At 29.7% G+C, this 12,300-nt stretch overlaps 1 protein-coding gene across 2 annotated transcripts in view; it reads left to right on the top strand.

The window, feature by feature from the left end:
• Positions 1-12,300, top strand: part of LOC135140984 (uncharacterized) — a 77,016-nt gene that overhangs the window by 39,636 nt on the left and 25,080 nt on the right. For both annotated transcript variants that reach the window (XM_064071749.1, XM_064071750.1), the window contains exons 7-8: positions 1,273-2,736; positions 10,796-12,295. In XM_064071749.1, the coding sequence (XP_063927819.1) occupies positions 1,273-2,736; positions 10,796-12,295 (2,964 nt within the window). The remainder of the gene's footprint in view (positions 1-1,272; positions 2,737-10,795; positions 12,296-12,300) is intronic.

Genomic DNA, 12,300 nt, shown 5'->3' with positions numbered 1-12,300 from the left:
TTCTTTTTTTTTTATTTTACATTGTCGAGTTTTCGACATTTAAAATTTTTTAATTTCCGATTTTTCAAAATTCGAAAAGTTTAAAATTCGAAATTTCGACTTTTGTTATTTTTTTATTTTGCGGTTTAATTTTTTTTGAATCTTCGATTTTTTAAAATTCAAAATTTCGAAATTTCAAATTTCGTTATTTCGACTTTTGTTATTTTTTTATTTTGCGGTTTTATTTTTTTTGAATCTTCTCAAATTTCGTTATTTCAATTTTTGATTTTTCGATTTTCCAATTTTTAGAAGTTTTCGAATTTTCAAATTTTAACATATGAATTTTTTTAATTTTCGCAATTCAGTTTTTCGATTTTTTGTTCCTCGATTTTTCAGAATTCGAAATTTCGAATTTCCATACTTTGATTTTTGGTTTTTCGATTTTTTGAATTTAGAATTTTTTAGGTATGTATTTTAATTTCCCCATTTTTTGTTTCTTCCATTTTTCCACTTTTGAAGTACTGCATTTTTCAATTTTTCGAAATTCTAAATTTCGAATTTCAGATTTTTCAAATTTTTGAACATCGTTGTTTCAAAATTCGATTTTTCGGTTTTTCCACTTTTAATTTTTCAAATTTTCGATTTTTCAACTTTTTTGAATTTTTGATCTTCGATTTTTCGTTTTTTCCAAAATTAGACATTTAAAATTTTTTAGTTTCGATTTTTCAACTGTTTTTTTTTTTGTTTTGCGATTTTAGTTTTTTTGAATCTTCGATTAATTTTCAAATTTTCGATTTTTTAAAATTCGAAATTTCGAAGTGCCAATTTTGCGAAATTTCCATTTTCGTTATTTCAATTTTCGATTTTTCAATCTTATTAATTGTTCGATTTTTCAAAATTCGACATTTGAAATTTTTGGATTTTCGCTTTTCAGTTTTTTGATTTCTCAAAATTCGAAATTTCTTTAATTTTTCCACTTTTGAAATTCTGCGTTTTTCAATTGTTCAAGTTTCGAATTTTCAAAATTCGATTTTTCGGTTTTTCCATTTTAAATTTTTCTATTTTTCAATTTTTTGGATTGGAGATCTTCGATTTTTCGTTTTTTCCAAAATTCGATATTAAACATTTTTTTATTTCGATTTGTTTTAAATTTTGCGATTTTAGTTTTTTGAATATTCGATTTTTTAAAATTCAAAACTTGGAAGTGCCAATTTTTCGAAATTTTGATTTTTCAATTTCTGATTGGTTAGCTGCGGACTTTAATATACACTGTCATTTAATGTCATTTTTCAGATCAACCTTCATTCCTACAGTCCCTCGAAGAAGGCAAAACATTCCCAGACCAAGCAGCCATTCTAGAAAACAACTTGATTCCACACAAAGACAAAATGAAAGTCCACCAGACGATGCTTATCCGGGACTTGACATCAACTTTATCTCCAAACTTCCCGACCATCAAGTTTGACATCTACGACGCGAACATCACCGGCTGCACCTGGTCGAACTCCAAGTTCATACAAATGTGCGTACACGACATAACACTCGAGGAATCCACCTCAACCACAATCCACGATTTGCTCACCAAAAACGACGTATTCTCCAACGTGTTCGTGCTAGAAAATTGCGAAAATTCAATCAAAGGCAACCACGTCCCGACGAACACAATTTTTGAGTTGAACTTGAAAAGTAAACTACCCCTACAAACCAGCCAGTTGATCAAGTTCTACATGTCTTTGGACCCGCGAATTTCCTCTTTGATGACCATCGCCAAGTTCTGGCTTGATTGGGATAACAACAACTTCACCAATGAGTCGCTGCCTCTCATGACAATTTTTTACCTCCAGGTGGTGTTTAAATTCCCGCCTGTAGGCGAAATGACGTCGTACTTCCAAAGCACGGTGGATAGCTCCAAAGCGTCAAACCTCCTCAAAGGGTCGGCTCTTTTCGATCTCGTTGTCGGGTTCTTCGAGTTCTATCACTCGTTCGACTACAATTCCTACGTTGTGTCGCCTTATTTCGGCGTACTTGTGGAAAAAGTGTGTTTATTGAGTCCTCTGGACTTACCCGACGGTTTCCAAAGCTACCTAAATCAAGGTATCGAATTCACGATGGGGTCGTATATAGACGTCCAAGACCCCTTTCTACTCCACAAAAACGTGACCATGCACCTTATGGACACTGATCTCTCTGTGTTCTTCAGACGTTGCCGATGCGCCGTTCGTGATTTAAAAACCCCCTCGTTGTCGGTCATTTTAAAGCATCAAGAACAAGATCTCGTCGTCAGTTACAGGATCAAAAGAAACGAAAACCAGGATCCGCAGAAATGGGTACATACTTTGTTTATGCTTGTAACGAAGCTTTTGAGGGACGTTATTGACGCTGACGTTTCGTTTTTGGTGAAACCCACTGATGATGGTGTGTGTGTTTGGGATTGCAAGGGGACTCACAACGCTTGTCAAATGAGGGCACAGGCGGCGAAAAGGCTGCTTTTACCGGACGGAATTAGCGACGTGGAGAAAGAAATTGCCATCACGAAGGCCGTAAATGCACAATTTTTTTCACTTTCGAAGAACTGGAAAGTGATCGTGGAGTTAATTCTGGAAAAGGATGTTTCTGCGGTGACTCTCCGCGTGAAGAGGTGGTTTTTGGCGCACTTGAGGGAGTGTAAAGGCCAGTTTATTTATGCGCAGTTGAACAAGGCTTTGAGAGGTCCGTTGTGTGACGTTAACGAGGACACCTTGGACGATAAAGACGCACGTAAGTTTTTTATTGCCGTTTAACGAACAGATGGAGTTGCAAAAGTATTATTTCCAAAAACCAAAATTAATTTTTTTTTTAATTCTAAATTTTTCGAAATTCGATTTTTTAAAACTCAAAATTTCGAAATGCCAATTTTTGAGTTTTCGATGAATTTTCAATTTATTAAATTTTTCGATTTTTCAAAATTTTCGCTTTTCAGTTTTTCGATTTTTTGGATTTAGGATTTTTTAGATCTGGAATTTTAATTTCCCGATTTTTCGTTTCTTCAATTTTCACACTTTTGAAGTTCGGCGTTTTTCTATAGCTCAAATTCTGAATTTTCAGTTTTTCGAAATTCTGTATTTCGAATTTCGGATTCATAAAATGTTTGAATTTATGATTATCGTTTTTTCAAAAGTCGATTTTTCGGTTTTTCCATTTTAAATTTTTCAAATTTTTCATTCTTTTTTTATTTTACATCTTCGATATTTCGTTTTTTCCAAAATTCGACATTTAAAATTTTTTAATTTCCATTTTTCAAAATTCGAAGAGTTTGAAATTGGAAATTTCGACTTTTGTTATTTTTTTATTTTGCGGTTTTAGTTTTTTTAAATCTTCAATTTTTGAGATGTGTATTTTAATTTCCCCATTTTTCGTTTTTTCCATTTTTCCAATTTTGAACTAATGCATTTTTCAATTTTTCAAGTTCTAAATTTTCAATTTTTCGAAATTCTAAACTTCGAATTTCAGTTTTTTCAATTTTTTGATTTTATGAATATCGTTGTTTCAAAATTCGATTTTTCGGCTTTTCCACTATTAATTTTTCAACTTTTTTGGATTCTAGCTCTTCGATTTTTCGTTTTTTCCAAAATTAGACATTTAAAATTTTTTAGTTTCGATTTTTCAAAATTGGAAATTTCGAATTTTGTTTTTTTTATTTTGCGATTTTATTTTTTCAAATCTTCGATTTTTTAATTTTCAATTTTTCGATATTTCGTTTTATTTTCGATTTTTTAAAATTCAAAATTTCGAAGTGCCTATTTTTCGAAATTTCCAATTTCGTTATTTCAATTTTTGATTTTTCAATTTTCCTATTTTTTTAATTTTTCGATATTTCAAAATTCGACATCTGAAATTTTTGGTTTTTCGATTTTTTGAATGTAGAATTTTGTAGATATGCATTTTAATTTCCGGATTTTTCGTTCAAAATTTAAAACAACAATGCTTTGAAATCTTGCAGATGTTTTAAGGTTATGATAAACATGATAAATTTTTAATCAAAATACATACATTTACTTTTATTACAAAACCGAATGCTTTGAAATCTTGGAGATGTTTTTAAAGTTATCATGGTCATGGTAATTTTTTGATCAAAATATTTTTGTTCATCCCCCCTAAAAAATTGATAACGTCACCTCAAAATTTCGCTGAATAAATCCTATCTTCAAGTTATTTTTCTTATCGATGATAAGTTACGGACGTACAGAATGGAGTCCAACTGGCAATTTGGTACTTTCATATTTTTTCGATATTTCATAACCCCAAGACAAGCCCGTAGCTAAGGGGAGGCTAGGGGATGGTGAGCTTCCCCTTCATCTTTTCAAAATTCGGAAACTTCGAAATTGGAAATTTCATTTTTTTTTAATTTTGCAATTTAAGTTTTTTAATTTTAAATTTTTCGAAATTCGATTTTTTAAAACTCAAAATTTCGAAGTGCCAATTTTTCAAAATTTTTTATTTCGTCATTCAATTTTTGAGTTTTCGATGAATTTTCAATTTATTAAATTTTTCGATTTTTCAAAATTTTCGCGTTTCAGTTTTTCGATTTTTTGGATTTAGGATTTTTTAGATCTGGAATTTTAATTTCCCGATTTTTGGTTTCTTCAATTTTTACACTTTTGAAGTTCGGCGTTTTTCTATAGTTCAAATTCTGAATTTTCAGTTTTTCGAAATTCTATATTTCGAATTTCAGATTTATAAAATTTTTGAATTTATGATTATCGTTTTTTCACAAGTCGATTTTTCGGTTTTTCCATTTTAAATTTTTCAAATCTCCGATTTTTCATTCTTTTTTTATTTTACATCTTCGATATTTCGTTTTTTCCAAAATTCGACATTTAAAATTTTTTAATTTCCATTTTTCAAAATTCGAAAAGTTTGAAATTGGAAATTTCGACTTTTGTTATTTTTTTATTTTGCGGTTTTAGTTTTTTTAATTCTTCGATTTTTTAATTTTCATTTTTTCGATATTTCGTTTTTTATTTTCAATTTTTTAAAATCCAAAATTTCGCAGTACCAATTTTTGAATTTTTCAATTTTTTGTATTTAGAATTTTTTGGATGTGAATTTTAATTTCCCCATTTTTCGTTTTTTCCATTTTTCCAATTTTGAAGTAATGTATTTTTTAATTTTTCAAGTTCTAAATTTTCAATTTTTCGAAATTCTAAATTTCGAATTTCAGATTTTTCAATTTTTTGATTTTATGAATATCGTTGTTTCAAAATTCGATTTTTCGGTTTCTCCACTTTTAATTTTTCAACTTTTTTGGATTCTAGGTCTTCGATTTTTCAAAATTCGAAAACTTTGAAATTCGAAATTTCGAATTTTGTTTGTTTTTAATTTTGCGATTTTAGTTTTTCAAATTTTCGATTTTTTAATTTTCAATTTTTCGATATTTCGTTTTATTTTCGATTTTTTAAAATTCAAAATTTCGAACTGCCAATTTTTCGAAATTTCCAATTTCGTTATTTCAATTTTTGATTTTTCAATTTTCCTATTTTTTAAATTTTTCGATATTTCAAAATTCGACATTTGAAATTTTAGGATTTTCGATTTTTTGAATGTAGAATTTTTTAGATATGCATTTTAATTTCCGGATTTTTCGTTCAAAATTTAAAACAACAATGCTTTGAAATCGTGCAGATGTTTTAAGGTTATGATAAACATGATAAATTTTTAATCAAAATACATAGATTTACTTTTATTAAGTACAGGGTGATTTATTAGGTATTGATTTAATCAGGAACTACAAAACCGAATGCTTTGAAATCTTGGAGATGTTTTTAAAGTTATCATGGTCATGGTAATTTTTTGATCAAAATATTTTTGTTCATCCCCCCTAAAAAATTGATAACGTCACCTCAAAATTTCGCTGAATAAATCCTATCTTCAAGTTATTTTTCTTATCGATGATAAGTTACGGACGTACAGAATGGAGTCCAACTGGCAATTTGGTACTTTCATATTTTTTCGATATTTCATAACCCCTAGACAAGCCCGTAGCTAAGAGGAGGCTAGGGGATGGTGAGCCTCCCCTTCATCTTTTCAAAATTCGGAAACTTCGAAATTGGAAATTTAATTTTTTTTTTTAATTTTGCAATTTTAGTTTTTAAATTTTAAATTTTTCGAAATACGATTTTTTAAAACTCAAAATTTCGAAGTGCCAATTTTTCAAAATTTTTAATTTCGTCATTTAATTTTTGACTTTTCGATGAATTTTCAATTTATTAAATTTTTCGATTTTTCAAAATTTTCGCTTTTCAGTTTTTCGATTTTTTGGATTTGGGATTTTTTAGATCTGGAATTTTAATTTCCCGATTTTTCGTTTCTTCAATTTTCACACTTTTGAAGTTCGGCGTTTTTCTATCGCTCAAATTCTGAATTTTCAGTTTTTCGAAATTCTATATTTCGAATTTCAAATTTATAAAATTTTTGAATTTATGATTATCGTTTTTTCACAAGTGGATTTTTTGGTTTTTCCATTTTAAATTTTTTAAATTTCCAATTTTTCATTTTTGTTTTATTTTACATCTTCGATATTTCGTTTTTTCCAAAATTCGACATTTAAAATTTTTTAATTTCCATTTTTCAAAATTCGGAAAATTTGAAATTGGAAATTTCGACTTTTGTTATTTTTTTATTTTGCGGTTTTAGTTTTTTGAATCTTCGATTTTTTAATTTTCATTTTTTCGATATTTCGTTTTTTATTTTTAATTTTTTAAAATCCAAAATTTCGCAGTACCAATTTTTGAATTTTTCTATTTTTTGAATTTAGAATTTTTTAGATGTGTATTTTAATTTCCCCATTTTTCGTTTTTTCCATTTTTCCAATTTTGAAGTAGTGCATTTTTCGATTTTTTGATTTTATGAATATGGTTGTTTTAAAATTCGATTTTTCGGTTTTTCCACTTTTAATTTTTCAACTTTTTTGGATTCTAGATCTTTGATTTTTCGTTCTTTCCAAAATTAGACATTTAAAATTTTTTAGTTTCGATTTTTCAAAATTCGAAAACTTTGAAATACGAAATTTCGAATTTTGTTTTTTTTTGCGATTTTAGTTTTTTCAAATCTTCGATTTTTTAATTTTCAATTTTTCGATATTTCGTTTTATTTTCGATTTTGTAAAATTCAAAATTTCGAAGTGGCAACTTTTCGGAATTTCCAATTTCGTTATTTCAATTTTTGATTTTTCAATTTTCCTATTTTTTTAACTTTTGGATATTTCAAAATTCGACATTTGAAATTTTTGGTTTTTCGATTTTTTTAATGTACAATTTTTTAGATATGCATTTTAATTTCCGGATTTTTCGTTCAAAATTTAAAACAACAATGCTTTGAAATCTTGCAGATGTTTTAAGGTTATGATAAACATGATAAATTTTTAATCAAAATATGTACATAGATTTAATTTTATTAAGTACAGGGTGATTTATTAGGTATTGATTTAATCAGGAACTACACAACCGAATGCTTTGAAATCTTGGAGATGTTTTTAAAGCTATTATAGTCATGGTAATTTTTTGATCAAAATGTTTTTGTTCATCGCCCCTAAAAAATTGATAACGTCACCTCAAAATTTCGCTGAACAAATCCTGTCTTCAAGTTATTTTTCTTATCGATGATAAGTTGAGGACGTACAGAATGGAGTCCATGGGGCAATTTGGTACTTTCATATTTTTTCGATATTTCATAACCCCTAGACAAGCCCGTAGCTAAGGGGAGGATATTTTAAAACTCAAAATTTCGAAGTGCCAATTTTTCAAAATTTTGCAGTTTTTAGATTTTTACATTTCTCAATTTGTCGATTTTCTATTTCTCGAATTTCAATTTTTGAACTTTTCGATATTTCATTTTTGCAATTTTTCAGTTTTCAATTTTTTGATTTTGCGATTTTTCGAATAAGTATTAGAGTTTTAATATTTCAGTTTTTCGATGTTTCAGTGTTCAATTATTAAATTTTCCATTTTTGATTATACAATTTCTCGGTGTTTGATTTTCCAATTTTTCGATCGTTTAATTTCTGAGTTTTTCAGTTTCTCAAATTTTTGATATTTTCCGATTTCTGAACTACTCTTCGTTTTCTCAATGTTCGGTAATTTTAATATTTCGTTGTTTTCAATTTTGCGGTTTTCCGTTTCTCAATTTTTAATTTTTCGATTTTTTATTTTTGATTATACAATTTTTCGGTGTTTCGACTTTTCAGTTTTTCGATTATTTAATTTCTCGGTTTTTCACTTTTTCAGATTTTTCGACTTTTCAATTTTAAGATATTTTAATTTTTCGTTGTTTTCATTGTTGCCATTTTTCGTCTCTCAATTTTTAATTTTTGATTTTGCAGTTTTTAGATTTTTACATTTCTCAATTTGTCGATTTTCTATTTCTCGAATTTCAATTTTTGAACTTTTCGATATTTAATTTTTGGAATTTTTCAGTTTTCAAATTTTTGATTTTCCGATTTTTAGAATATGTATTAGATTTTTAATGTTTCAGTGTTTCGATGTTTCAGTGTTCAATTTTTAAATTTTCCATTTTTGATTATACAATTCCTCGGTGTTCGATCATCTAATTTCTGAGTTTTTCAATTTCTCAAATTTTTGATATTTTCCGATTTTTGAACTACTTTTCGTTTTCTCAATGTTCGGTTAATTTAATTTTTCGTTGTTTTCAATTTTGCGGCTTCCCGTTTCTCAATTTTTAATTTTTCTGTTTTTCATTTTTGATTATACAATTTTTCGGTGTTCCAATTTTTCCGTTTTTCGATTATTTAATTTCTCGGTTTTTCACTTTTTCAGATTTTTCGGCTTTTCAATTTTGTGATTTTTTTGTCAATCAGTTTTTAATTTTTAAGTTGTTAAATTTTTCGAATTCTTTTCGATGTGTCATTGTTACAATTTTTCGATTTTTCAATATTTTGTTTTTTCGATTTTTTTCCATTTTTGTTTGTTTTAATTTCTATGTGATATTTGCCAAAATCAGTCTTATCTTACCAAGTACTAGCCCCGCCCACCCACCCTTTACTTTTTTAGAGGATATGTGATTTGCCAAAATTTGCCCACCCGCCCCCTATTTTTTCACAGGACATGTAATTTTTTCCATTTTTCAATTATAACATTTTAATTTTTCGTTGTTTTGATTTTGTGATATTTCGTTTTATCACTTTATAATTTTTCGTTGTTTTCACTTTTGCCATTTTTCGTCTCTCAATTTTTAATTTTTGATTTTGCAGTTTTTAGATTTTTACATTTCTCAATTTGTCGATTTTCTATTTCTCGAATTTCAATTTTTGAACTTTTCGATATTTCATTTTTGCAATTTTTCAGTTTTCAATTTTTTGATTTTGCGATTTTGCGAATATGTATTAGATTTTTAATGTTTCAGTTTTTCGATGTTTCAGTGTTCAATTTTTAAATTTTCCATTTTTGATTATACAATTTCTCGGTGTTCGATTTTCCAATTTTTCGATCATCTAATTTCTGAGTTTTTCAATCTCTCAAATTTTTGATATTTTCCGATTTTTGAACAACTTTTCGTTTTCTCAATGTTCGGTTATTTTAATTTTTCGTTGTTTTCAATTTTGCGGTTTTCCGTTTCTCAATTTTTAATTTTTCGATTTTTCATTTTTGATTATACAATTTTTCGGTGTTCCGACTTTTCGGTTTTTCGATTATTTAATTTCTCGGTTTTTCACTTTTTCAGATTTTTCGGCTTTTCAATTTTTAGATATTTTAGTTTTTCGTTGTTTTCAATTTTGTAACTTTTTTGTCTATCAGTTTTTAATTTTTAAGTTCTTAAATTTTTCGAATTCTTTTCGACGTATCATTGTTACAATTTTTCGATTTTTCAATATTTTGTTTTTTCGATTTTTTCCCATTTTCCAATTTTTCAACTTTTGGTTGTTTTAATTTTTATATGTGATATTTGCCAAAATCAGTCTTATCTTACCAAGTACTACCCCCGCCCACCCACCCTTTAGTATTTTAGAGGACATGTGATTTGCCAAAATCAGTCTTATCTTACCAAGGAGTAGTAGCCCCGCCCACCCGCCCCCTATTTTTTCACAGAACATGTCATTTTTTCCATTTTACAATTATAACATATTTTAATTTGTCGTTGTTTTGAATTTTGTGATTTTTCGTTTTATCACTTTATAATTTTTCGTTGTTTTAATTTTTGCCATTTTTCGTCTCTCAATTTTTAATTTTTGATTTTGCAGTTTTTAGATTTTTACATTTCTCAATTTGTCGATTTTCTATTTCTGGAATTTCAATTTTTGAACTTTTCGATATTTCATTTTTGCAATTTTTCAGTTTGCAATTTTTTGATTTTGCGATTTTTCGAATATGTATTAGATTTTTAATGTTTCAGTTTTTCGATGTTTCAGTGTTCAATTTTTAAATTTTCCATTTTTGAGTATACAATTTCTCGGTGTTCGATTTTCCAATTTTTCGATCATCTAATTTCTGAGTTTTCCAGTTTCTCAAATTTTGATATTTTCCGATTTGAACTACTTTTCGTTTTCTCAATGTTCGGTTATTTTAATTTTTCGATTTTTCATTTTTGATTATACAATTTTTCGGTGTTCCGATTTTTCAGTTTTTCGATTATTTAATTTCTCGGTTTTTCACTTTGCCACTAATAATCCAGCTCAAAGCAAATATCAATCAGACTACTGACAGACAAAAAACTAGTTTATTCAACTTAAAGAAAAATATCAATCGTGAATGCATAATATTTTTATTTTAGCTTATGATGTTTGCCATAAAAGCATAAAATTCGCAAAATCAATCTTGTTTTGCAGAAAAATCAGACCCTGCCACAACTCTCATAGCCAACAAATTTAACTCCGCCCACACTCTCGCGGAGCAAGTCGAAGCCATACGAAGCACCCTCGGCGTCAACGACCAAAACAACGACCTTATCGAAGAGGACTTAAAAACGACTTTGGGAGCGCATTTCACGCTGAAAAAAATCTCCTTCAACTTTCGACTACTAACTTCCGAAAACTTAGACATCCACATCCAACTTGAAAGTGAAACCCAGTCCAAGTGTCTACAAAAAATCAAAGAACTGATTTGTAAAAGCGACAAATTCTCTGACGTTTTTCTAATTTCGACTCAGATTATATGCACACATACCGAAACCGGGACCGTTTGCAACTTGAACACCGACGATAAATTCTCAGAGCACAGGCGCAACTTACTTAAGTATTACTTAAGTCTGGACGAAAACGTGGCTCGGTTAATGTCGTACGTGAAACTGTGGGCGGATCACGGTAAATTCACCGGAGTGTACGGGTTTTCGAGTGATGCCATCTACACAATGGTTGTGTTTTTCCTACAAGTGCATTATAACCTACCGTGTGTGAGACAACTCCAAGATAACCAACCCCCGGTGGAAATCGACGGCTGGAACTGCGCTTTTAAACCACTCGAGTTCAGGAACGACCACCTCCGAAATTGCAATATTCGAGATTTGGTGGTCCAATTTTTCGAGTTCTATGGAAATTTTGACTATGTGTCTCAAGTGATTTCGCCGTTTTTGGGCGAAGTTGTCGACAAAGTGCGATTTTTAAAACCGTACGACCTTCCCGATTCTTACCACAGATACATCCAAAAAAATGGAGTTCTTACTGTTGATTCGTCGTTGTGTATTCAGGACTTTTACGATCATGGGCGCAACGTTTCTACCGCGCAACTTTACCTATCCGGGATGTTTTCAATCGTGTGCTATTTCTCGGCCGAAATAATCAAAAGTAACGAAATTAACTTCATGCAGAAACCTAAACTCGATCACCGGACTTGTCTGAGTATCCAAGTGGCTACAACTGATGCGAAGGAGTTGCAGACTGTCGTAGAAACGATATTCAAAAAAGTGTTTGCGTGTACGATATGGCCGGTGGCGCCTGGAAACATATTCGCTAGGTATGAGGGTGTCGCACTGTACGATATTTGGTCGACTAGAATGGTCTCTTTGAAAAAGGTAGGACCAATACCGGATAGAATCGAGAGACAAGCGTGCGTGACTTCGAGTATTGTTAGAGAGTCGCAGCAGAACGTGTGCGCAAAGTTCAGTCTGTCTTTGATAGAACGGACTGACTATGTGGAAATTCATTTCGTAAGGATAAGCGATTTTCCGGTTGCTTTTCATTTGTGGAGTTTCTTGCGGGTGGAATTTTTCAAGGAGCAGAATCGACTCAGCGGATACGTCCTGAAGGATTTGCCGTACTCGATCAAGGTTCCACAACCTGAAATTCCCGTGGTGGCAGACAGAACTGACACCCAGGAACCAAGTTCTTCCGGTAAG

Source organism: Zophobas morio, unplaced genomic scaffold (genome assembly GCF_036711695.1).
Source record: "Zophobas morio isolate AGI-343-1 ecotype UQ-CSIRO unplaced genomic scaffold, CSIRO_AGI_Zmor_V1 ptg000041l, whole genome shotgun sequence".
Classification (NCBI taxonomy): domain Eukaryota; kingdom Metazoa; phylum Arthropoda; class Insecta; order Coleoptera; family Tenebrionidae; genus Zophobas; species Zophobas morio.
This window is presented reverse-complemented; position numbering and strand designations above follow the sequence as displayed.